Source organism: Crotalus tigris, unplaced genomic scaffold, assembly GCF_016545835.1.
Source record: "Crotalus tigris isolate CLP2741 ecotype Arizona unplaced genomic scaffold, ASM1654583v1 scf7180000021465.51407817327:1047546, whole genome shotgun sequence".
NCBI classification, from domain to species: domain Eukaryota; kingdom Metazoa; phylum Chordata; class Lepidosauria; order Squamata; family Viperidae; genus Crotalus; species Crotalus tigris.
This window is the reverse complement of record NW_024098522.1, coordinates 964,384-991,738: the sequence shown is the minus strand read 5'-3', so window position 1 is coordinate 991,738 and position 27,355 is coordinate 964,384. Positions and strand designations below refer to the sequence as shown.

The window sequence follows — 27,355 nt, the reverse complement described above, 5'->3', positions numbered from 1 at the left end:
AGAATCCTTTTATTGCTACATAGCTTCGGCATGTACATAATGAAGCCAAAAACTGAATACTCCTTCCCCCAATCACCCGTAAGAAAGCATAACTCACTAAGAAAGCATAACTCACTCCTTCATTTACGTTCTCCAATTAGTTTGAAGTGTGAACTTTGCCTCCCATTTCTCCTCTGGTTACAACTGACCTTGAATAATACTGTACTGAAATATTGTTATGGCTAACTATTTCCCGAGTACATACTTTCCCCTCTCCCTTCTAATATTGTCTGTCTTTGATTCTAGAAGTGATACACAGGTTAAATAAAACATGTCTGCTTCTTCATATATTGTCAAGCAAGAACATCCGGTGTTAGCAGCCTTGACAACATCATTGCAATATGTAGGTTTGGATGCTACCCTGTCCTAAGCTCTCTTGCACAGACTGCTTTCCAAAAGTAAAATAACTGTACTCACCTCAGACATATGCAGGCAGTCCTCGACATACGACCACAACTGAGCCCAAAACTTCCGTTGCTAAGCGAGACCGTTATTAAGTGAGGTTTGTCCCATTTTACAACCTTTCTCGCAAATGGCTCTTAGGTTACCATTGTTAAGCGAATCAGTGCAGTTAAATTAGTAACACGGTTGTTAAGTGAATCTGGCTTCCCACTTGACACAAAAGGGGATCACATGACCCCGGACACTGAAACCGTCATAAATATGAGTCAATTGCCATGGGGTGCTGCAACAGTTGTAAGTACAAAAAAAAAAAAAACACAATATCATTCCAAGTGTGTGCAAGATGTTGAGACTCTAGAAAGAGTACAGAGAAGAGCAACAAAGATGATTAGGGGACTGGAGGCTAAAACATATAAGGAACGGTTGCTGGCAGCCCTGCAGCTCCAGCCATCTCTTCGCTCAGGCTTGTGCGGTGCTGCCACCGGTTCAGCTCATTCCCCTCCCCCGCTACCACTTTTCTAGGATGGTTGCCTACCACCTGCCAGGTGCCAATGTGCCACAGGTGGTACCCGTACCACTGGCTGAAAAGCCCTGGACTAGATGACCTCCATTGTCCCTTCCAACTTTATTATTATTATCAAATAACTCACTTTTTTCAGTGCCCTTGTAACTTTGATCGTTAAACAAATGGTTGCAAGTAAAGGACTAGCCGTAGTAGCAAAAAGAGTTGTATCAATGACAGGAAGAGAAGCTTTTATCCTGTGTAGGATCCCCAGTACGTCTCCCACCAGCTGCCGCTGGCGTTTTTGTGTTGTCACGCGTGACTAAATGGTTGTAACAGTTTTTCTTTTAGCAGGGTGTCTTAAGAAGAAGAATGAGCTTTTAACTTCTAAGCGTTCCTTGGCAAGGAAAAGAGCTGCAGAGGAAGAGCTGATTCCTCGGAGGGATGGGAAGAACTTAAATGAAATCAAGAGCTTGCTTTGTTAGGGTTACTTCTTGTGTTTGTTGGCTGGATAAAGTTTGCCTATGTGGCATCTTTTAAAATTAGTACAAGCAGGAAAGGGAGCCAGGGAAAAAGCAGTGGAGATTGGCAAGTTTATAAACTGAGCAAAGAGGCTTTGGAGATAGAAAGAGGAGGATGCACCAAAGCTTGGAAATAATGTTTAAATCAGGGGTGTCCAACCTTGGCCACTTGAAGACCTATGGACTTCAGCTCCCAGAATTCCCTAGCCAGCCATGCTGGCTGGGGGGGATTCTGGGATTTGAAGTGCACAAGTCTTAAAGTGGCCAAGGTTGGATACCCCTGATTTAAATGCTACTTTCTGGCTATCTTCTTTAGCTGAGCAATTCCTTCTTGGTATATTTTTGGGGGGGGGACTGTGTGTGTGTGGGAAACTGGGGGAAGCTATCCTTTATTGACTTTTTTTTCTCTAGTTGGAAAATGCAGTTTCTTAAAAGTTAAAAAAAAAAAGTAATCTTGAGAATGTGATGGGTGGGGTCCAGTATTTTCAGCCCATTTTGGAGGGAGAATTTCAAGAGCCAACATGGATGTGTATTCTTCAAACATGTCCAGCTTGACCATAAAAGGAAAAATGATGCCATTGGAAACTGAGAGCTTGGCCCAAATTTATCCTCTGGGAACAGCAGAAATAGGGCTGACGGTGTCATAGGCCTTGGAGGCCAGGAATTTTTTAAAGAAAAGATTGGACAATCATTTGTCTGAAATGGTATAGGGCAGGAGTAGGCAACCTTGGCTCTTTTATGACTCGTGGACTTCAACTCCCAGAATTCCTGAGCCAGCCATGCTGAGGGGAAAGGGAGAGTTTCCAAGCTGAGCCGTGCTGGCTCAGGAATTCTGGGAGTTGAAGTCCACAAGTCATAAAGCGGCCTAGGCTTAGGCCAGGGATAGGCAACCTTGGCTCTTTTATGACTCGTGGACTTCAACTCCCAGAATTCCTGAGCCAGCCATGCTGAGGGGAAAGGGAGAGGTTTCCAAGCTGAGCCATGCTGGCTCAGGAATTCTGGGAGTTGAAGTCCACGAGTCATAAAAGAGCCAAGGTTGCCTACCCCGGTATAAGGGTTTCCTGCTTGAGCAGGGGGTTGGGCTAGAAGACCTCCAAGGTCCCTTCCAACTCTTATTATTCTATATTCTGTTCTGCATGATTTTTTTTTGCTTTCACATGACTCCTTGAACTTCCTGGCTGTGGCCTCCAGATCCTTAGTTGCATCAGAAATGCTTCAAATTCTGATAGGAATGAAAAGCTTTATAATACATTAATGTTCTTATGAGTTAATTCTTATGCCACTGTTTGAAGATTCCAAAAATCTGCTTTGACATATCCACAGTGAATACAATTTTACAACCCGGGGCAGAGGGTGAATATGTTCCTCTCTAGACTTTTTAAGAGCTTGGCACTCAGGACGGGATAGGAAGCTAACTCGAGTAAACCTTTAGATGAGCAGAACAGACTAGTAAATGTTTCTGTAACTAGGACAGCCTCGTTCCTTTATTTTCAAGCTGCCAGTTGTATAACGAATGACTAATATAAACAGGAAAAGGGTTGTGAATGACTAGCTTTGTGGAGACTTACACTGAAAGATGAATCTGAAGGATGTTTCTGGTCTGGTCTGTAGGTCAGGGTGGGAAAAAAATGCACCTTATACCAAAATGACTTACCCAGCCTAAAGTTATATGCAATTCTTAAGAAACGTGGAAGTAACAATTGGCAAGTGCTGCTTGGCACAGGGCGAAAATGGGAGGTAAAATGGTTTCTCTAATATTAGAAATATTTTCATGTTTATTGCCTTCCTGGAATAAACCGCAGTGATATTTGGGGCTAGGAAACCTAGAGTTTGTGGAAGGATTAATTTTCCCTCCTCCAGGGAGCGCGACGGCTCAGTGGTTAAAGATGCTGATTGTCATTGGAAAGCTGACATCCCAGGTTCAAGGTCTGAGCGCTGTGTGATGGGGTGAGCTCCCGTTCCTTGGCTCAGCTCCTGCCCATCTAGCAGTTCAAAAGCATGCAAATGCGGGTAGATAAGTATGTACCACTTTGGTGGGAAGGTAACGGCATTCCTTGCACTTCGGCGAACCACATGACAAAGGAGTTGTCTTCGGACAAAGCTGGCTCCCCCAACATGGAACACTGCCCCCTAGAGCTGGACACAACTGGACAGGGGAAACCTTTACTTTTACCTTTTACCTCCAGGGGGCCTCAAATAGCAGTTTACTTAAGACACAGTTGTAGCGTTTCAGTGTATCGCCTCCTTGTTAATCCAGACCGGTATGCTTTATTTAATATTTATTCATTAAATTTATGTGCCAGTGCCACACATCTTCTCTAGAGATGACTCTGGGCAGCGTAGACACATTAAAACTACTACACATTAAAATAATGAAGCAAAAAAATAACAATAGTAATAAATACTGTTAAAAGATGGAGTGGAGGGGAAGATAGTTCTCGACTCACAACTACATTGGGTACCAATGGGGTCTAGAATGTCTGTAGCTAAACAGGCAGTTGTTTAATTGACTTGTGCCTATTTTATAGCCTTCCTTTTGCTATGAGATTTAAGTGAATCACTGCGGTGGTTAAGTGAATCACTGCAGTTGTTAAGTGAATCACATGGTCATTAAGCAAATCTGGCTTCTCCCATTGACTTTTTGCTTCTTGGAAGCCAGCTGGGAAGGTGAAAATGGCAATCGCATCAACCCAGGATGCTGAAATCATCGTAAATCCATGTCAGTTGCCAAGCATCCAAATGTTGATCCCATGGTTGTAAGTATGTTGTAGGTTGTAAGTATGAGGACTAGTCGTGCCACTTTTTTCAGTGCTGTTGTAACTTTAACCAGATGCTAAATAAATGAGGATTGCCTGTATAAATAGTAGTTCAACATGGATCGCCTAAATCTTCTGCTACTACATGACTCCCAAACGTTTAACCAAGTTTCTTTCTGCGCATTTTGTCGGGTTGCCAAGGAAATATTCATAAGGTCTCTTTTTTCTTCCCCCTCTCATGTTTGTGTTCTTTCAGTTGCATTTTTTCCTTCTCTTTACACTGTTCCACATATTTTGGGATAGGGAAGAAGGATCCCTTGGTTTCCTAGACTGACCGCAATAGCATTCTTTTTTTAAAACCTCATTTATATTGGAAAAGTAAAGATTTCCTCTGTCCAGTTGTGTCCAATTCTAGGACATGGTGCTTATCTCTGTTTCTTGGCCAGTGTTGTCCGAAGACAATTTTCGTCATCATGCGGCCAACATGGATATACACCAAAGGCACATAGAATGCTGTAACCTTCCCACCAAAGTAGTACCTATTGATCTACTCACATTTGCATGCTTTTGAACAATTCAAAAGCATTTATATCGAAGTTCCCCTAGATAGGAGCAGAGATGGTGCAAACATCGGACCATCTGAAAACAAACTTGGGTAATCAGAACAACTTCGCAAGAATGATTATTTTGGCCTGTCCACTGAATGTTTTCTCCTTACGTTTAAAAAAAACCAACAACTTAGAAAAGCATTGTAACTTCTGAGACACGCTGTGGAATGGTATCTTTACCTACCAGCAGTTTCCAATCATTTCCTTTAATGCAGGCCACTGCATCCTCCAAAGCCGTGGAGACCACCCTTGTGAGCAAGTTGTTTTAAGTTTGTCTCTCTTGAGCAAGTTAGATAACAGTCCTTGCTCCGTGTCCTAACCACACAGTGATGCATAAAAAGCATTGGGTCACAATGATACTGCACAAAGAGCTGCTCTTAAAATTCAGAGGAAGTTGGGTTGTGAATGTTTGTGAGTCAGTAGCATTTCATATAATCATGTCATCTCCAGTTTACTCACCTTCGTGAATCGACAGAGGTTCGTGGAGTACCTATTGGAGGTGACAACATAAAAATTGGTTGCTTGATGGAGCAAAGTACGAGTAGCCCTCGACTTTTGGGCAAAATTGAGCCTAAAACATATAAGCAAGACTGTTATTAGGTGAATTTTGCTCTATTTTACAACCTTTCTTGTCACAGTTGTTAACTGAACCACCTACAGTGGTTAAGTTAGTAACATCGTTGTTAAGTGAACCTTCCCCATTGACTTGGCTTGTCAGAAGGTCATAAAATGGGATCACATGACCCCAGGACACTGCAACGGTCATAAATGTGAGTCATTTGCCAAGAATCTGAATTTTGATCACGTGACCCTGGAGACGCTAAAACGGCCATGTGTGGGAAAAACGGTCATAAGTCATTTTTTTCAGCGCCATTGTAACTTTGAACGGTCACTACATGAACTGTTGTAAGTCGAGGACTGCCTGTAAATGCATTTCACCAAGAACGGTAAACATTGTGTGCTAAGCCTGGAAAATAAAAATCCTTAGAAATGGCTTCCCCATTGACTTTGCTTGTCAGAAGGTCGCAAAAGGGGATCACGTGACCCCAAACACTGCGACCGTCATAAGTACGAGTCAGTTGCCAAGCGCCTGAATTTCGATCACGCGTCTGTGGAGATAACCGCAACACTAGTAAGTGAGAAAAGCGGTCCTAAGTCACTTTTTTCCCAGTGCCGTTGTAACTTCAAAATATCACTAAACAAATTGTTGTAAGTCGAGGACTACCTGTAGATTAAGTGCCCAAGCACGCATACTCACTCTGCTGTCCCTTTCAAGGCAGTGCAGAAAAGAAGAAGCTGCAAACCCAAAAATTAAAGAGAAAAGGAAAGGAAGTAGGTTAAATCTAGTTCCCATCAATTTCATTTACCGTGACTTTTATTTTTGCTAAACATTCCCGGCCATTACATTACTACACAAATTGCTTTCTGTCCTTAAAATTTCTTCTCTCCTTTTGAGTCCAGTCCAATCCCAAATTTTTTACTCCTCCTTTCTCAGATTGTTCACTCTTCCTTCATGTAGTTATCATGCTTACCGTCGTTGCAGCATCCTCCAGGGTCACGTGATCAAAATTCAGGCTTTTGGGTACTGACTCACTTTTATAATGGTCGCAGTGTCTCCGGGGTCATGGGATCCCCTTTTGCCACTTTCTGACAAGCAAAGATAATGGGAGGCCAGATTTGCTTAACAACCGTGTTACTAAAACAACGGCAGTCATTCCCTTAACAGTGGCGAGAAAAGTCATCAAATGGGACGCAACTCACTTAACAAATGTTTCACTTAGCTTATTTTGGGCTCAATTGTGGTCATTAATTGAGCAGTGCCTATAGGCCAGGGATCTTCAAACTTGGGCCTTTGATGATTTGTGGACTTCAACTCCCAGAATTCCTCAGCCAGGCATGCGTGCCTGGCTGAGGAATTCTGGGAGTTGAAGTCCACAAGTTATAAAAGGGCCAAGTTTGAAGACCCCTGGCCTATAGTATTATCAATATAAGTAATCAATAATGACTGAGATGGACAGCTATAGAAATTGGATGGATGGATGGATGGATGGATGGATGGATGGATGGATGATAAACATCAGATTTGGTCTGCAGAACTCCAAGTGGTGACCTCTAGATAAATAAGGATGATGATTTTCTGTGTATCTCTGCTGCCCTGTCTAGTGACAGGTCCAAATATTTGCAGACCAGATCTGGTAGTCCTCATACGTGAATTTCCTCTAGGGTTAGGATTATTTTAATGGTGATGTCTCCATTAACACAACTCCGTTAATACGTCTCCTTGCTTGTTTTGTGTACACAAACTTCCATCTCCATTTGTTTTCCAATTTCCATTTAAAAGGAGTTTGGATAGCCAGCAAGGAAACATGTTTGGAGAGCAGTTTCCAAGCAGAATAGCTAGGTAAATAGGCCAGTGGTCCAATTCTGTATTTGTATATTTAATAATATATGTGTAAGTTATTAAATACAGATACAGGGCTATATTTGAAAAGCCAGGCTGTTCATGGCCATCTCCACAGAAAATGCGCCCTGACCTTGTGCAAATAAATAAACAGTAAATGGAAATTAGTTCTGCAGAGGCCTTCAAACTTTTCTCTTTCGACTTGCAGAATGACGACCTTCGAAATCTCGCCCTGTCAGGCCATGTCGGCTTTGATAGCCTCCCTGATCAGCTGGTGAACAAGTCAACCTCACAAGGTTTCTGCTTCAACATCCTTTGTGTTGGTAAGTCATACTCATGAGGCTCCACTGAAGCAACTTTCTGCGTTATTTCCAAATGCAGCAAGCTACGTTCGTGATACAGAATTCCTTCCTCTTAAAGATAACCATGTGTAAGGCAGGAAGCTTCAGCAGGCATATATTAATAGGATCTGTGCCAACGCCTGTGTTCACAGGAAGGGCAAATGACATCACACCATACATATCATGCCAATGACATCATTATGGTGCAAAATGATGCGAGTCCACAATTTGGCATCGTTTGCAAAATCATGGCCTGGACCAAACTCCTCAAATGATCCCAGGACAATGCAGCCCATCATAAATGTAGGCCACTTGCCAAATATCTACATTTTGATCACATGACCACAGGGATGCTGCAACTGTCAAAATTATGAAAAATGGTCAAAAGTCACCTTTTCCGGTGCCATTGTAACTTTGAACGGTCACTGAATGAATGATTGTAAGTTGAGAAGTTGAGACTCTAGAAAGAGTACAGAGAAGAGCAACAAAGATGATTAGAGGTCTGGAGGCTAACGGTCACTGGAATTGGGTATGTCTAGTTTAATGAAGAGAAGGACGGGGGAGGACATGATAGCCGTGTTCCAGTATCTCAGGGGCTGCCACAAAGAAGAGGGAGTCAAACTCTTCTCCAAAGCACCTGAAGGCAGGACAAGAAGCAATGGATGGGAACTAACCAAGGAGAGAAGCAACCTAGAACTAAGGAGAAACTTCCTGACAGAACAATTAATCAGTGGAACACCCTGCCTCCAGAAGCGGTGAATGCTCCAACACTGGAAGTTTTTAAGAAGAGACTGGACAGCCATTTGTCTGATATGGTATAGGGTTTCCTGCCTCAGCAGGGGTTGGACTAGATGACCTCCAAGGTCCCTTCCAACTTTATTATTATTATTATTACCTGTGATCATTGTGAAACTCCTAGACTTTTGAAACTTGGAATACTATCCGTTTTCTTCTTTTAATTTTTGACAAGTCTGAGTAGGTCAGTATCCTTCTGCACTCAACTTGAATGTGCTCTGCCCTGAGTTATTTTTTTGCTGTTGACTGCCCTAACTTTTATCTCTGCTTAGTTCTAATTTTTCAAACTAGGCAAGTTTAAGATGAGTGGGGTTTAACTCCCAGAATTCCCCAGCCAGCATGCAGGTTAATACTACTGCCATTATTAAAAACACTTATATAGCTGCCTCTTTTTAAGAGACAGAATTCTGGGCATCCACTGCTGAGATACAAAACAAAAACATTCTTAAAAGAAATAAAATAAAAGCAAAGTAATTGAAGCATAAAACCTAGTACCGCAGGCAATTTCAGCCAATGCGGCACCCCATTTCAGCACGTAGGGATTATTTCTAAGCATAAGCCCTCAAACTTCTCTTCAGCAAATGTTATTAAGCCTTTTGATACAAGAATTCAAGTGAGTGAACTAATTTCTGTTTGCAACTAGTATATTTATCTGTACGTTAGGGCAAAGACTTTCAGAACTGTTATTCCAGCTTTATGGTGCTCTGGAATGGAGGCCAGGACCTTCTCTGATAAAGAAGGAATCCACAGTAATGCATTATTTACGTAATGGTTTCCTGACTGCTTATCAGTCTGAGAAGCAACTTCTACAACCCAAATTATAACTGTAAAGCAGCATCTGGATCTGCTGTTTTTAAAAGCAGAGGGTGAAGTCCTGCATTTTTAATGCCTCCTTGTTTCTAAGCTATCTTTTGTTTAGAAAGTTGGCATAGTACGGAGAACAGTCCTAGATAGATGTTTTCCTTGTGGTTATAATCCTCCACATGCAGAGAATTTTATTCCTGTTAAATGGGGGAAGCATTTAAAAAGTGTAATAATTCACTAGAGTTTAGACTTTTTTCATATTCCTCTGCTTTAATATGAATAGATTAGAATAGAATAGAGAATAGAGAATAGAATAGAGAATAGAATAGAATAAAAAATAGAATAGAATAGAAGTGGAGAGTGGAGTAGAGTAGGGTAGAGTAGGGTAGAGTAGAGTAGAGTAGAGTACTTTATTTGTCCTAGTGTGATTAAACTCACAAGGAATTTGTCTCTGGTGCATAAGTGCAGCACAAGAAAAATCAGTGATGTAAAATATTCTCCAGAACATATTTGAGTGTTTTAATCACATGAGCACATTTCAGATGCCTAAAGAATGTGGAGTTTTTGAGTGGGATGTTTACAGGTAGTCCTTGACTTACAGCCATTTGTTTAGTGACCATTTGAAGTTACAACAGTGTTGAAGAAAGAAACTTATGACTGTTTTTTACACTTAACGATCATTGCAGCATCTCTGTGATCAACATTCGAATGCTTGGCAACTGGCATGTACTTATGACGGTTGCAGCGTCTCAGGGTCCCATGATTCCCTTTTGTGACACTCTGACCAGCAAAGTCAATGGGGAAGCCAGATTCATTTAACAACCATGCTACTAACTTAACAATTGCAGTGATTCACTTAACAACTGTGGCAAGAAAGGTTGTAAAATGGGGCAAAACTCACTTTAACAACTGTCTAGCTTAGCAATGAAAATTTTGGGCTCAATTTTGGTTGTTAAGGTGAGGGCAACCTGTATTTTATATTTTTTTAACACTAAATTTTGCAGGACAATATAGAAACAGCTAGTTCTGAGGAAATTGATGTTAGTTTGCAGCCTATTCCATGTGTGCTCGTTGAATCGTATTCCAACTCTTGGAAAACTTTTTGAGGCTCTTAAGATTATATTTACTCTTTCTTTACAAGCATACACTTGCGTCTGACTTTTGTAAGCTGACTGCTGCATTTGATGTTTCTCTTGAATTTTACCCATGGTTTCCTCGTGATTGCTCGTGCAAGTTTTTTTTTTTTCTTTTCTTTTGAGATACTGCAGCAAATTGACTTTTTAAGAGTTGTGGTCAAAGTCACTATGCCAAACAGAAAAGCTATGAAAGATCCAAATCAAATGTCTCCAGAAATTTGAGTGTCTCTGGAATGCAAAAAAGTTGCTTCCTCCCCTCAACATTAGTATTCTTTCTTTCTTTCTTTCTTTCTTTCTTTCTTTCTTTCTTTCTTTCTTTCTTTCTTTCCTTTCTTTCTTTCCTTCTTTCTTTCTGTCTGTCTGTCTGTCTTCCTCCCTTTCTCCTCCCTCCCTCCCTTCCTTTCTTCTTCCTTCCTTCCTTCCTTCCTTCCTTCCTTCCTTCCTTCCTTCCTTCCTTCTTCTTCTCTCTCTTTCTTTCTTTCTTTCTTTCTTTCTTTCTTTCTTTCTTTCGAAGTTTAGTCTTCTAACTCCTTTGTGTGACCAATAAATGTCTTGAGACTTCTTGCATTCCTGAAAAACCATTTTTTTTTGTGCACAAGAATGAAATTGTTGACTTCTGCCCTTTATTTGGCAGAGATGAGCTATTCCCATTTCTGTCCCTTTATCTGATATCTGATTTGTTTTTACAGTAAAACTTCGTTTATTTCTTTAGAAAGAGACAACATTGACTGAAGCCTTGTGCACTTTAAAATATTTAGCCTGTGGAGATAGATTTCACTGTCAAATTCCTTTCCCTCCCCCCTCCAAATGCCTAGCAGAATTGGACTTAGGGATATCTAAGGCACGCCAGGAAACTTCTGGATGTAATGATCTCTAAAGTCAAGCTGACAGAAATTAGTTGCCTTTTTTCCTCTGCCATTCCTGTTCCTCAGCCTCAATGCAATTTTTTCCCAGTTTCCAGTATTTAGGGCTGGTTTCAGGGGGAAAAAAAGGCTACAGGAATGCATTGATTCACTTAACAACTGCAGTATTCACATAACAACCATTGTGTTCATTTAATGAATACTGCAAAAATGTCATAAACATTGTATGATGTTTTTGCTGAAAATTGGGATTTACTTCCTTTTTTTTTTTTTGGCAAAAGTGCCCCGTTGCAAAGGTGTGCTTTAAAATTGCTGACTGGCTGAAGGTTGACTCAGCCTTCTATCCTTCTAAGATCATTAAAATGAAGATTCAGATTATTGGGGACAAATTTGCTGACGTTGTAAACCACCCAGAGAGTGCTCTAAGCTAAAGCACTATGGGATGGTATATAAGCCTAAATGCTATTGCTATAATTGCAGCAAAAAAGTCATAAAATCAAGTCGGTCACATGGGTGACTCACTTTATAACAGTCATGACTAAAACTGTAATCGGCAAGCTCCGTTAGATTCATAAGTTGAGAATATCTGTATCTCCTTAAAAGCTCTCAGTAGAGAGTTTTACATGAGTTTACAAGACCAAAGAGGTTTGTCTTATTTCCAACTTCAGTCCAGCCACTGTAGCAACAGGCAACTCTGATCATAAGCATCAAAAGCATTTAGTTTCACATTTTCACTGTCACAATTCACAGGAGCTGTAAAAAGCAGCAGAAGAACAATGGCGTGGCATCTGAAAACTCTTTGGAATCTTTTAAATGTTTTTGTCTACACTTTTATAATTAAGTTTTCCTTGTGCAGTTTCTCATCATAACAACCCCTCAAAGTGTCATGCAAATTGCAAGGCATATGCACGCAAAGCCGTGTCCTGAAAAACATGCTTTTTGTCTAGGATGTCCTAAAAAACCCCTTATTTCTCATTTCTTGTTTCTCATTTGGTCAGAGAGGAGTTGAGAATTTTTTTTTCATTGCTTAAGGAGGCGCTTGTCTACTTCTTCTTCAAGAAGCCATATGTGGGACCTTTTCTGAAAAAGGTTCTTGAGAAGGTGGTGGGCCTACAGCTTCAGAAGAAACAGATTATCTGTAACTTTTCGCTCAGATTTCAGACCTGAATGTGGTACAGAGAAGGCACTGATTGTGTTTGTTGGTAGCCTATGGAGGGACTTGAGATGGTGTGCTGAGATGGGGATGTGGGAATGAGAGGCATACAATGATTGTTCCCTTTTTTCTCCAGCATCAGCTTCAGCCTGTGTTGATGAAGGATAGCAGTCTAACTTTCAGCCCCTATTGTGTGAAATTCCTCAGGATTCAACCCAGCAAATAATTTGGGAGGTTTTATGCCTACCTTGATTATTTTGATTGTTCATGGTTGTATGAAGTTGCTTTGTGTAGAATATGTTTTTTGTTGTTGTTGTTGTTGTTAGGGCTTTTCTCTTGCATGCTGCCCTGATCCACACACAATTGGGTGGGCACATAAACTGATTCATGGCCCATGGGAGCTCAGGAAATGGGAAACAAGACAACATTCTTTGTATATTCTTTTTTTTATTGAAAAGTTTTATACAAATTTATAACAATACAATATCCCTCCCTCCCCCCCTCACCCCAACCCTCCCCCCCACTTCCCAGAGCTGATTACAGGGTTAAAAATAAGCAAACAAATTCTAACTAAGCTTATCCAACTATACCAATAACCAAATCCCTAAAATACTTTAACTCAAATACAAACAATTCCCTAAACTATAAGTTAATCAAAAACTAAATGATACTTTCTAATCCCATATTTATTCTATACAAAATTTATCCATCTTCTCCATACTGAGATGTATCTTTCTTGTGAAATTTTGGCCATTTCCGCTAAATTAGAAACTTTAAACGACCATTCTTCTATGGTAGGCAAAGAATCTTTCCTCCAATATTGCCCAACCAATAACCAATAACCTTGCCGCCGTAATAAGATTCAAATGTATATTCTTATTTATCAGTTGGGGGAGGACGTGTGCACTTACTGAGTCATTGGGTTCTCTGGATTCTGGAACGGGCACGAGTGAAAATACTTTATTAGATTTTTTTATCTTGCCATTATTATTTTATAGGTAACTCAAGGTGACAAGCATACATAATACTCCTTCCACCTCCTATTTTCCGCACACAATGTCCCTGTGAGGTGGGTTGGACTCAGAGAGAGTGATTGGCCCAAAGTCCCCAGTTAGCTTTCATGCCTAAGGCGGGATTAGAAGTCACAGTCTCCTGGTGATTGGCCCAAAGTCACCCAGCTCATTTTCATGCCTATGTCGGAACTAGAACTCACCGTCTCCGGGTGATTGTCCTAAAATCACCCAGCTTACATTCATGCTATGGCGGGACTAGAACTCACAGTATCTTGGTTTCTAAGCCAGCACCTTCACCACTAGACTAACTGACTTTCAGTTTGTGGTCAATTTCAAACTGCTCTGTGAGGGATTGGGAACTTAAATCCATAGTATGGTAATTACTCAGGCTGCAGTTCAGAAATACCTGTCAACTTAAACATCCCCTGCCCAACTGAGTTCTGATCAGTCTGAGTTCTAAACATAATTAGGTTAAAAAAATTAATTTGATGCATATTCTAATGTGCTAGTTTGCATTTCCCAGGTCTACAGGCAAAATAAAACACATTTCTATATGCTAATATTTGTATTTTTCTAAAGTTTTGAATTCAGAAGGTATGTGGGTTAGGAAAATGTGCATATTTCAGAAATTTTTCATAGGAAAATTTTTTAGAAAATTGCCAATGGGTATGGGATGATGACAGCCTTCAGGTTAGAACAAATGAAAAGGGGCAAATGCAAATTTAACAGAGTCCGCCATCTCTATTCCAACTTAAAACTCATTGAATATGGTGGGGGACCTACTGAGAACTACATTGTTAGCAAAGATGAATAGAATTTTACTGCATTAAAATATAAAATACTGTTCTCTGGTGCTGTTGGTGGATTTTCTAAAGGTATTTTGTTAGTTGTCACGGGAAGCCAAATTGTGGGTCAGAGGGAATAGGAAGGCTTTGTAAGGTCTGCTAAACCCGAAATATTAACTCCTTATTGAATAAAACAGGAGGCAGTTTAGCTTTATAAGAGAAAGTGATTTGCATGTTTGTTTGGTCTCTGCTACAGACCAAAATCAAAAGAGTATAAAAATAATATGGGACATATCCACAATCTGAACTCTACGGTTTTAAGAATGTTTTTTTTAAACGTTTTCCCCATAAAAACCATACGTTCAGGTGATTAAGAATGCATCCCCATTTCTCCTCAGTTGATATTATTGTTCTTGTTGGTTCTGTTTAATGAAAATAGCAGCTGATTTCCTTCTTCAAAAAATGTGAATCTTCTTATGCAAAGTCAAGATGTATTATAGAATGTCGGACCAATATGCAAATTGCATTTACCTGTTCTGTCACTCTGCACTCATGATTTTCTAAAAAAAACCAAAATCTGTCATTTTAAACTATTTTTTCTTGGTAGCTGAACACAGGTTTGGAATGGAAAGTGGGGGAGGAGAATGAAATTAAAGAGGTAACTGGAAATGGTTGAAGGAATAAGTACAGGTAGCCTTTGAACCGTGATCACAGTTGAGCCCAAAATTTCTGTTGCTCAGCAAAACAGTTGTTAAGTGAGTTTTGTTCCATTTTACGACCTTTCTTGCCACAGTTGTTAAGTGAATCAGTTGGTAACTTAGTAACAGGGTTGTTAAGGGAATCCGGCTTTCCCATTGACTTTGCTTGTCAGAAGGTCGCAAAAGGGGATCGATTGCGTGACACCCCCCCCCCCCCAGGACACTGCAACCATCATAAATATGAACCAGTTGCCGAGTGTCCGAATTTTTTTTTTTTTTTTTTGCCTCCAAAAGAGGCACCAGGTCTTATTTTTTGGGGTTGTCTCTTTTTACTCCCCTCCTGCACCGACAGCCCTGCTCAGCCTATCCACTTCTTCGGCAGCCGAAGAAGCAGCTTCGTTCTGCAGCTGCATTCCGGCCTGCATTTCTCAGTCAGGCCTTTCCGGAAGGCCTAGACCAGAGGTAGGCAACCTTGGCTCTTTTATGACTCGTGGACTTCAACTCCCAGAATTCCTGAGCCAGCATGGCTCAGCTTGGAAACCTATCTCTTTCCCCTCAGCATGGCTGGCTCAGGAATTCTGGGAGTTGAAGTCCACGAGTCATAAAAGAGCCAAGGTTGCCTACCTCTGGCCTAGGCCTAGGCTGCTTTATGACTCGTGGACTTCAACTCCCAGAATTCCTGATCCAGCGTGGCTCAGCTTGGAAACCTCTCCCTTTCCCCTCAGCATGGCTGGCTCAGGAATTCTGGGAGTTGAAGTCCACGAGTCATAAAAGAGCCAAGGTTGTCTACCCCTGGCCTAGGCAGCTATGGACTGAGTTATTGGTTCTCACTGCAGTGGCCTTTCCAGAAATGCAGGCCTGGCTGCAGAAGAGGCCTCAAAAGAAGTGGGCCAGCGAGGAGAGGCCTGGCTGCAAGGGAAGTAGGTGCAGGGCGCATGGGGCAGATCCACCCTCCACCCCAGTCCTAGCTTGATTTTTAAGTGTGTGCCTCACCCCCAAACTAGAGCTTTTTGGGGGGGGTAGGGCTTATATTAGCCCCCCCCCAAAATCAAGCTAGGGCTTATTTTGGGGGTAAGCCTTACTTTTAGGAAACAGGGTACCTATGTTGTTATGTCCCGAGCCTTGCAAACGGCTCGGGCGTTTGCAGGCAGTCCCGGGCAGGTGCAAAGCTGCCCGGGACCAGACAGGCTGTCGCCAGCGCCGTGCGCATGCGCGGGTGCTGGCGCGGGAAAAGTAACCCATTTACCCGGGAGTTGCCTATATAAGAGGCTGCGAGGCGTTTGGGCGAGGCTGAAGCCATCTTCCTGTAAGCTGAACGCTGAATAAATGAAACTGAGAACTCCAGCTGCTTCTCGTGTCTGTTTTCCCGCCACGGACTCAACACTGGCGACGAGGATGGGATGCCTTGCACTACCTGGAAAGGAAGAAGTGTAAGCTTACCCAAGGAGTCCTGAGCGGCGAAAGAGGAACGGCGTCGACTCGGCAGCTGCCCGCCAATCCGGTGCGCATTCGGGGGTAGGCTGGCTGATAGACCCGTCTCCTGAAGATCCGAAGATGGCGAAAATCGGAAGGCGTTCGGAATTCGACGTCTCACATCCAGAGCGGTGGGAGTCCTACGTATCCAGAATGGAGAACTACTTCAAGGCAAACCAAGTGAGGGAAGATAGCTTGAAGGCGGCCACCCTGCTTTGCGTTTGCGGCCAAGACGCCTTCGAAATCGCAGAAAACCTTGCAGCACCTGTCCCAGTAGAGTCTGTAAGCTACGCAGACCTGAAGAAGCTGCTGAAGGAGCACTTCAACCCCAGGGTGTCCGTTATCTCATGGCGCCACACCTTCGAACAAAGAGATCAACGGTCCGGTGAGTCAGCCAAGGAATACATCGCCGCGTTACGGAAGGCCGCCAAGCCCTGCGAGTTCAAGGACCTCGAGGAACGACTGAGGGACCGATTCGTGTGCGGGTTAAGGCATCGCGAGCTACAACAGAGACTTTTCGCAAAGGAAGAATTATCCTTCCAAGACGCCTTAAGGGAAGTCACCGCAGAAGAAGCAGCCGGCGGCGCCGTCAAAAACATGCGGCCGATCAGAAACAGTGCAGAGGGTGCGTCCGTGCACCAGGAAGACGTCCGACGAAACTCCGAGGAGGATCTGGACGAGGAAGTCGACCGTCTACACCCCGCGAGGGAAGAGAACCAGAAGGGAAGCTCTTCGGCTCCGCTCAAGTGCATCGGCTGTGGAGGTCGCCACAGGAGAACCGACTGCAAGTTCCGCTCCGCTACCTGCCGGGCATGCGGTAAACAAGGGCATATTGCAGCTGTGTGCCTGGGCCGACGAAAGGCACAACCCCAAGAAGAACGCCTGAAGGGTACCAGATTCCCCAGCCAGAATAGGGTAGGTTTTTGCGCTTCGCGAAGAAGCATCTGTAGAACAGGCACACACAAGCCCATGAAGAAAAAGCTGTCACTCAACGTGAAGCTACAAGGGGTTCCATTATCTATGGAACTAGACACAGGGTCTGCCCTGTCCATCATTTCATTGCATACATTTAGGAAGATTTGTTCCAGAAGTGGGTCTAAGGCCAAGTTAAGGCCTTCTGATATTGTATTAACAGATTTTCAGAACTCAAGAGTGTGTGTTAAGGGGGAGGCCACCCTTAACGTGCAATACAAGAGTTTTGAAGGTCCACTAGACTTATTAGTAGTAGGGGGTGAACGAACGAGTCTCATAGGACTCGATTGGTTTGAGGCCCTGGGGATACACGTCACAGGACTCAATAGCTTACAAACACTCGACCTACAGGAAGTCTGCAAAGAATTTGCAGATGTTTTCAGCCCCCAGCTGGGCACATTCAAAGGACCACCTGTGTCCTTAAAGCTAGACCCCACTGTCACTCCCATTAGGATTAAAGCAAGAAGGGTCCCTTTTGCTTTAAAAAGTAAGATTGACACTGAACTAGACAAACTAATCCAACAGGGAATCCTAGAACCTGTTGATTCCAGCCCGTGGGAGACCCCCATTGTCACGCCTCTAAAGGCAAATGGGGACATTCGCATTTGTGCTGATTACAAATGCACACTCAATAAGGCATTGCAGCAACATGCCTATCCTGTTCCTGTGGTCAGTCACATCCTGGCCTCTCTCAAGGGGGGGCGTGTTTTTGCAAAGCTTGACCTAGCTCAAGCATATCAACAGCTGCCTGTTGATGATGATGCTGCCATAGCTCAGACCATTGTGACCCACAGGGGAGCCTTTAAAGTAAAAAGGCTACAGTTTGGAGTAAATGTCGCTCCTGGGATTTTCCAAAGCGTAATGGAAAACACACTACGAGGTATACCAGGGGTCTGCCCCTACTTTGACGATGTCTTGATTGCAGGAGATTCCACACACATTCTAGCTGAAAGGCTTAGGGCTGTCCTGTTAAGATTCAGGAAATCAGGCCTCAAGCTCAGAAAAGACAAATGCCAGATTGGGGTGCCTTCTACTGAATTTCTGGGATTCAAAATTGATGCTGCTGGGATTCATCCTGCTGAATCCAAACTAACTGCTATTTTAGATGCACCCAGGCCAAAGTCTAAGGCCGAACTTCAGGCCTTCTAGGCCTCCTGAATTTCTACAATTCTTTTCTTCCACATAAAGCTAGTGTAGCTGAGCCTCTTCACAGGCTACTAGACAAACAGGCTGTGTGGCTGTGGTCACAAGCGCATGAGGCTTGCTTTAAAGAAGTCAAGGCCTTGCTCACTTCTAACAGTGTTCTTGCACATTTCAACGAGTCTCTCCCTGTGTGCATCGCTTGTGATGCGTCCCCCTACGGGGTTGGAGCTGTCCTGAGTCACCTCAGGTCTGATGGAACTCAGGTTCCTATTGCATACTACTCCAGAACACTGTCTTCTGCCGAGCGCAACTACGCTCAGATAGACAGGGAGGCTCTGGCTGTTGTTGCTGGAATTAAAAAATTCCACGATTTTCTATATGGCAGGCATTTCACGGTCTTCACTGACCATAAGCCTCTGCTGGGACTGTTTACCACACGTAAGCAGACTCCCCACATCATTTCCCCTAGAATGCTTAGGTGGTCTATTTTCTTGTCTGCATATGATTTTTCATTACTCCACAAGCCTGGGAAAGAAATGGGCCATGCTGATGGCCTCAGTAGATTGCCTCTGCCAGTAGTAGAAGCTGACCCCGCGCCAGCTGTCAACATTCTATCAATCCAAGCCTTGCCCGAGCTCCCTCTTAGTGCCAGGGATGTTACCGCTGAAACAGGTACAGATCACACACTTTCACGTGTCCGCTCCTGGGTCCTGTCCGGGTGGCCTGAGCACTGCCCTAGTCCTGAGTTTCAGAGTTTCTGGTCCAAAAGAAACGAACTGTCCCTTTCTCAGGGTTGTCTGCTTTGGGGAAACAGAGTTGTCATTCCCACCTCAATGAGGACTAGGGTCTTAGAATCCCTCCACGAGGGTCATCCTGGCATTGTTCGTATGAAGGCTCTTGCACGCAGCCACTTGTGGTGGCCTGCTTTAGATAAAGATATTGAGGCTAAGGTACACGCATGCCACCTGTGCCAACGATCTCGCCCAGAGATGCCCCAAGCTCCTGTGCATAGATGGGAGGAAACACAGTCCCCATGGTCTAGGGTGCACATTGACTACGCTGGGCCCTTTCAGGGCCAGTTCTTCTTGGTCCTTGTTGACAGCCATTCAAAATGGCTTGAGGTTGTGCCTGTCTCATCCACCACCACTGCAAAGACTATTCAGGTACTGAGGGGGATTTTTGCTGCACACGGGCTGCCAGATGTCATTGTGTCCGACAACGGCCCTCAATTCACCTCCTCCGAATTCCAAGCTTTCTTACAGGCAAACCTGATTCGTCATGCCACGTCTGCGCCTTTTCACCCGTCCACCAACGGTATGGCTGAACGCATGGTGCGCATCGCAAAGGACGCCTTGAAGAGACTCACCTACGGGGACTGGCATCACAGGTTGGCTGACTTTCTCCTTTCTTATCGCACCACACCGTCCACTTCTACAGGGAGAAGTCCAGCTGAACTTCGTTGGGGGCGCCAACTTACTACTAGACTTGACCGGTTGCATCCGGACAGACTGCCTTCATCTACCTCACATCCTAGGGCACCTAGACAACTACTTGTGGGTGCCCCGGTTTGGGCTCGCAATTACGGGCCTGGTCATACATGGGTCCCCGCTTCTGTGTCCAGGATCACAGGTCCTCTCTCCTACGAGGTTGCCCTGGACAACGGTCGTGTCCTGCGTCGGCACATCGACCAACTTCGCTCTAGGCGAGACTTTTCTGCTGAGACTCCTGGGTCTTTTCCAGGGGGGGAGGGGGACCCTTTGGAGCAAAGGGAAGGGCAAGAGCTACTGCCCATCTCCACTGAGGGAGCCACAAACGGCTCATCCCAAGGTTCTGCAATTGCTCCGAAAAGGAAAGTCATGGAGCTTACCCACACAACAGGCACTCACGCCTACTCCAGCCAGGGAGTCACCCCGGGGGCATACTCACTTTCCACACACATCACACAGCACTCCAGCAACGGAGGATACCCGGGGGCATCCCAACAAATCATTCCCTGCAAGAGAACTGGCACACAATTCCCAAGGTTGGCCCGACCTTACCCCAAATCCTACAGGGGGTCAAACATACACAGAGTTAGTCGAGGAACCAAGTCCCGACTACAACAACCCTAGCACAAATCAGGGAACACCTGAGTTTTGGGAAAGTACAGAAACCCACACGAGCCCGAACACAGAATGGGGTTCAGGGAATGGACAGCCTCCTGACAGGTCTTGGACTGACCTAGGAGGTTCTACAGAGACGCCCAGCAGCGGCTATCACTTCAAGGGGCCTGAGGGTCTACAGCTAGGTAGGTCAACCAGGTCACAAAGTAACAGAAGCCCTGGCCTGACGAGCCCAGTGGGCAAGCAAGCAGGCCAGGCATCGGGGCACAGTCCTTGGAAGACACCAGGGCACAATAGAGAGAACAGGCTCACGCCTCCCTCCAGTCAGGGGACTTATGCCAGTAACCCAGAGCTAAGAAGGTCACAGAGAGCAAAGAAATCTCCTAAGTATCTAGAAGATTACATAACATTGCTGGCAAGGCAAAAGCCAGTAATCAGTGGGAGCACTGGGGAGAAAAATGTCATATAAAATAAATGTTGTATGTTGGTAGTAGTTTTAGCCCGGGGGAAAGGGGTGTTATGTCCCGAGCCTTGCAAACGGCTCGGGCGTTTGCAGGCAGTCCCGGGCAGGTGCAAAGCTGCCTGGGACCAGACAGGCTGTCGCCAGCGCCGTGCGCATGCGCGGGTGCTGGCGCGGGAAAAGTAACCCATTTACCCGGGAGTTGCCTATATAAGAGGCTGCGAGGCGTTTGGGCGAGGCTGAAGCCATCTTCCTGTAAGCTGAACGCTGAATAAATGAAACTGAGAACTCCAGCTGCTTCTCGTGTCTGTTTTCCCGCCACGGACTCAACATATGTCTATCTTTGCTAGAGATAAAATGGAAAACTAGAAACTAGGAGCTGTTCCTTCTAATTTGGCTGTTTTATTTAACCCCATTGTGCAATAAATATTGATGACCCTTCATGAATAAGCAGCAAAACCAATTCCTGCTCCCCAAGATGCATGCAAATTGTTACTTTTTCTCTTTTCTCATTTGGATTGGCACCCTATTGCAAGGAATTTGGGAATATCTTCCAGTTGTACAATCTGGAGAAGTATTCTGAACCAAAGTACAAAACTATTGGTTTTTTTAAAATCTACTCTTAACATCACAAGAGTAAAAACTATCATGTGCTCTATACTGACTTTCAGTTTGAGTTAAATGTGTTTACATGGAAACGATCCAACAAGAAAATGTTTGCTTTCTAATCATGTGCTTTGCAACAAGAAATACAGTTAATTTAGATTAAATGTCTGTTCCTACCAGATTTCTTGTCTGTTCCTTCCCAAAATTGTAGTTTCTGTCTCTTCTGTTATGCTTTCATGCTAGTAAAGAACAAATTTTGAGCAATTGTATTTGGCTGTAACCTTTGTCTGTAATTTAACTTGTTAGTCGAAATGCTATGCAGTGCCAAAAATATTCACATACTGAAGACAGTTCTTGACTTACAGACACATACTGAAGACAGTTCTTGACTTACAGACACAATTGGGACCAGAATGTTGGTTGCTAAGCAAGGTGTCTGTTAAATGAATCATGTCCAATTTTTTACCTTTTTTTACACTGTTTTAAGTTAATTACAGCTATGACTTATGATCATAGCTGTAATTAGAATTTCCATTGTTAAGCAAGGCAGTTAAGTGGGTCACACTCTATTTTATTGCCTTTTCTGCTACGTTTTTTAAAACAAATCACTGAAGTTATTAAGTGAATCAGGCAAACAGGTGATTTGAGCTTCCCCGTTGATTTTGCTAGTCAGAAGCTAACTGGAAAGGTCGCAAAAGGGTGATCACATGACACTGAGTCTGTCATGGTTCCGACAGATGAAACTCTTCAAAGAACTTCAAGGCATTGTTTTCCTTAAAGAATCTTTATTTGAATAGCATAGCATCTAGCATGTACATAGGCGAAGCCAAAATCTGAATTCCCCTCCCCTGCACACATAATATCAAGCGCAATTCCATCCTCTGATTAACAATCATAAATCACATTCTCCAATTAGTTTGAAATGTAGGCTTTCCCTTCAGTTCTCCAACCGCCATTTCTTATCTCTTATTTCAAAAAAACCTTCATTCTCACACTGCTACAATATTGTTATGTCTAACTAACTCCCATACACATTCCTGGGCCAGAGAAATTATTGTTTAATTCTATGAACTGGTGTCTGGAGATAGAGTTAGTTTCACTTTGACGTTACCATTCCGTGTATTTAATAAAAAATAAGATTTTCGGAACCAAAATGAACCTGGGCTTTTATTTGTATCCTCGAGCTGGATGTTGACACTAAGTTGGCACTGAGAATTAATTAATTGAATAAAGTATGTTAAATTAACGTAGAAGACAGTAAACTTTCATCCCTAAGCACTGTTTTCTCATATTTATTATTGATTTGTTGCACAGTCAGCCAGATTTTCAGACTGGTAATTCGGGATTTTTATCCACCCTACTGAGTCTTTCCTAAAGACCTGGGATAGGCTGATGTTGATGTTTTATGGTGCTAGAGGTATTGTTTTATCTTATTTATTAAATTTATTTGACACGCATCTCGTTTCAAAGTGACTTTGGATGGCATATACCATAAAAGCATTTATGGCTTTAGTATTTAGTATTCTTGTTTATTTAGTGTCCATGGTGGTGCAGTGGTCAGAATGCAGTATTGCACGCAAACTCTGCCCACTGCCAGCAGTTTGATTCTCATTGGTTCAAGGTTGACTCAGCCTTCCTTCCGAGGTTGGTAAAATGAGGACCCAGATTGTTGGGATCAATATACCGTAACCACTTAGAGTGGGCTGTAAAAGCACTATAAAGTGGTATATAAGTCGAAGTGCTATTGCTATTCTTAGAGAGAACATCCTGTTCTTTCGATGTAGCAGAAACATCGGGGTTGGAATATCCTAATTCAGATGTCTTTTTTTCTAGGGGAAACTGGCATTGGCAAATCAACCCTCATGGACACACTATTCAACACCAAGTTCGAAAGTGACCCCGCCACCCATAAGGAACCTGGCGTACGGTTGAAAGCAAGGAGTTATGAACTTCAGGAGAGCAATGTCCGCCTCAAGCTGACAATTGTCGATACGGTGGGATTTGGAGACCAGATCAATAAGGATGACAGGTAATGTGAAATTTGATGATGGTGATGGTGATGATAGTGATGTTATCCATTCAGTCATGTCCAAATCTTGGTGATTCTGTGGGCCAGGTCTCTCCACATCTTCTGATCTTGTACCACTTCTTTGAGTTTTTCTATGCTCCGGCCAGTGTCAACTTTGGTGATGTCCAGCTTTTATCTCAAACTCTTCCCAGCATAATTGCTTTCTCCAGTGAAGTCCCCCCCCACCCCCCACATGTCCTGGCCAAAATAAGCGAGAGGCAGTTTTGTGATTTTGATGTAAAATTTACCCCATGCAAAATATTCTGGAAATGGGAGAACTTAGAGATCTTGATGGGGGAACAATATCCATTGATTGGTCTCTAAATTTTAATAAATGCATCAGACTTGGGACACCAAGGGACAGTCCTTGTCTGCTGGAAGAAATCTTGGGAAACAGTATAGAGCAGACATGTCAAACACAAGGCCCGGGGGCCGGATGCGGCCCGCGAAGTGGTTTCATGTGGCCCGCGAAGCCATCCTGGAAACAGTGAGGGAACGGCGCTCGGTGCCTTGGCCCTGGCCCTGGCCAGCCGGGAGCCAATGTACAATTTTGTGGTGGCCATCTGTGCTGAAATGCATTCAGTCTTAGTTCCACAAGGCCAGTGTTTCTCAACCTTGACAATTTTAAGGCATGTGGACTTCAACTCCCAGAATTCCATAGCCAGCAATGCTGGCTGTGGAATTCTGGGAGTTGAAGTCCACATGCCTTAAAATTGTCAAGGTTGAGAAACACTGCACAAGGCCATCCGGAAACAGCGAGGAAAAGCCACTGCCGCGTCAGCCCCACCCCCTGGGTGCATGCTGGGGAGGTGTCACTCTTTGTGAGGAATGAAGAAATGCACCATAGCCTGAAAGTGGCCAGCAAATGGCCCTCGCCTACTTCACATATCCGGCTTGATGGGCTCTGCCCTGGTCCCACCCCCTTCTGCCAGAGACCCTCAGATCTGTCCCACTCCTGCCCAGGCCCCCACAGGTACCCTTGACACAAATGATGTAGAGCTGGCCACACCCACTCAGTAGGCCACACCCATTCCATCCACACCCACCCAGTAGGCCGCACCCCCCTGCCCTCCCCCCCCCGAGGGCAAGTGCAATGCTGATGCGGCCCTCAATGAAATTGAGTTTGACACCCCTGGTATAGAGGTTTTCGAGCCCAGAGAAAGACAGACAGACAGACAGACAGAAAGAGAGATCAGTTGTTCAAGAGGGGAAACACCTTACCATTTATTGTCTACTTTGCATCTGATTCAATTGGCAGCAAGCTTTCCTTCATCTGTCAAGATCTTCTTGGTTAAAAAGGCACCCTCTGAAGGTGATAGAAACAGGCAAGCTGTTATCCCTATATGCCTTGTCACAACTGAAGGCTTGTTTCAAATGATCGTTAGCCAAGTCTGGCAACCATAGTTAATCTCCTATCATAGTTGTTTAAAAAAAAGGGGGGGGGGTGTTTCCAAACAGCTGCTAATCATGATTGAATTCTTTATAGAAAAACCTTCAGTTTTTCAAGAAGGTATATCAGCTAACTGTGTTAATTCTAGAAGGCAATAAGGCTGCGTCTCTCTTTGGATGTGATATATATTGTGGTTTCCTATTTTTTGTTGGGGAGTGTGGGGTGGGGGGAGGGGGTAGGCAGCAGGAAAGTTCATTATTACAGGTAGTCCTTGACTTACAACCAACACAATTGAGCCCCAAATTTTTCTTGCTAAGCGAGACAGTTGTTAAATGAATTTTGCCCCATTTTTCTTGCCAACATTGTTAACCCGAATCACTGAACTTGTTAAGTTAGACATACGGTCGTTAAGTGAATTTGGCTTCCCCCATTGTCAGAAGGCTGCAAAAGGGGATCGACGACCCCCAGAATATTGCAACCTTCATAAATATGAGCCAGTTGCCGAACGCCCGAATTTTAATCACGTGACCGTGGGGATGCTGCAACGGTCGTAGGTGTGAAAAATGGTCATAAGTCACATTTTTCAGTGCCCTTTGAAAAACAGTCACAGAATGAATTGTTGTAAGTTGAGGCCTCCCTGTATATAGGGAGAACAACATCTAAGACCTACCTACTGTAAGACACAGTCCTTACTCTGAACTTGACCACAGTTAAGCCAGATCTCAGTGACTGCCAACTAATGGGGCTGTGGCAAAAACCAGATTTATTTGGACCAAAGTGGCACAATTCAGCTTTATTTCAGGCTTAAATAAAATGGCCATTTCAACCAAAGGTGGTAACTTAAGATGTCTTTTGGGGGATCTCTTGTAACTTTGAACAGTCACTAAGCAATCGGTCATAAGTCTGAAATTAGTGAGGTTTGTGGGTTCCCCCAAAAAAGTTGGGATTTGTGTCGTCCTTCAGTTGTCTCTGATAAAGGGGACAAGTGTAGATTATATTTAATGCAAAGTGAATAAGATTTGCAGCGCAGTAGTTATCCAGCTAGATAAGCAAGCTCACTCCATATATGGTGAGCCAAAACCTTTTGTAAAAAAAAAAAAATGTTTTCATGTGTGCAGTGACCCACAGTTTTTGAAATCTGTTACTTTGCTTGTCTTTATACTAGACCATTCTGGTGTAAAGAAAAAGATTATTTCCACACAAACAGACTGTGGGAAACCCGTGAATACTGGATTTGTTTCAAAATTGATTTGAAAGTTTGTACACTACCTAAAACTTTGGGTGTGGGTGAGTTGATTTTAGCTAACAGCCGGGCTATTTTAACAATTTTGTCTTGAATTTTCCTAAATAGGGAATAAGTCTTTCACAAGGAATTCGTGGAATGTGTGGTTTGAAAAAAAAGAAAAAGAAACTCAATATGCGTCATTTTAAGACTGTGGAAACATAGAATGGGAAACTATTGAGTAGAAGTCTCTCTCTCTGTGTATGTGTGTGTGTATGTGTGTATAAAGCAGCATGGGTGACTCCTAGCACATCCTACCTTTAGTTTCATTTCTCTGGACTGTATCAGAAATTGTTGTTTACTCAGATTTGAACATGGCTAATGGAACAACAAGCCTGCCACATGAATCTATTCTCCTGTTTTGCGCTGCGTCAGCTTTTGTTATAACTCCGGCTCTATTCTTTAAAACCTTCCTTATCTTTAAACTTGGAATTCACTATAAGCCCTCAGTGTAAAGCTTCTTCCTTGCTTAATGCTAGCACAGGGGAGATATGGAACAGCTGTCAAAAGATGCTGGCAGTTCTTTTTTTCCCATTCAAATTCCAATGAGATGCCCTGATAAACGGACACCAAATCAGAGCACCCTGCAGCTCGTTGGGAGTTCATCCTCAGTTGAGGAACCATCTGTTTCTGAAAAAGAACAGTTCACACACACACACACACACACACACACACCCTTAGTATACAGACATGCTCACAAACTGTGTAAAATGTTGTTCAGAAGCAGCACAATGCTAGATGTGGGAGGTGACCAAGCTGGGTCCGAGGGCGGGGTCAAAGGCCCCATCAGTTTGGAGTCTTTACATCTCCACAAAGGGCCTCAGTCCAGCCCTTCTTGACGTCCTTTGACTTTTATTTGGCTCCAGTTCCCCTTGACTTTCTGCATATCTGTGAATTTGCTATACAGGAAGTCCTCAACTTACGAACATTCGCTTAGTGACTGAAGTTACAACGGCACTGAAAAAAGTGACGTGACTGTTTTTCATACATCTGTTGCAGCATCCCCCATGGTCACATGATCAGAATCTGGATGCTTGGCAAC

At 43.5% G+C, this 27,355-nt stretch overlaps 1 protein-coding gene across 1 annotated transcript in view; it reads left to right on the top strand.

Moving 5' to 3' along the window:
• The window catches only part of SEPTIN11 (septin 11), a 125,591-nt gene that overhangs the window by 50,613 nt on the left and 47,623 nt on the right, over window positions 1-27,355 (top strand). The window contains 2 exon segments of the mRNA XM_039318708.1: window positions 7,438-7,552; window positions 23,407-23,602. Of these exon segments, the coding sequence (XP_039174642.1) occupies window positions 7,438-7,552; window positions 23,407-23,602 (311 nt within the window).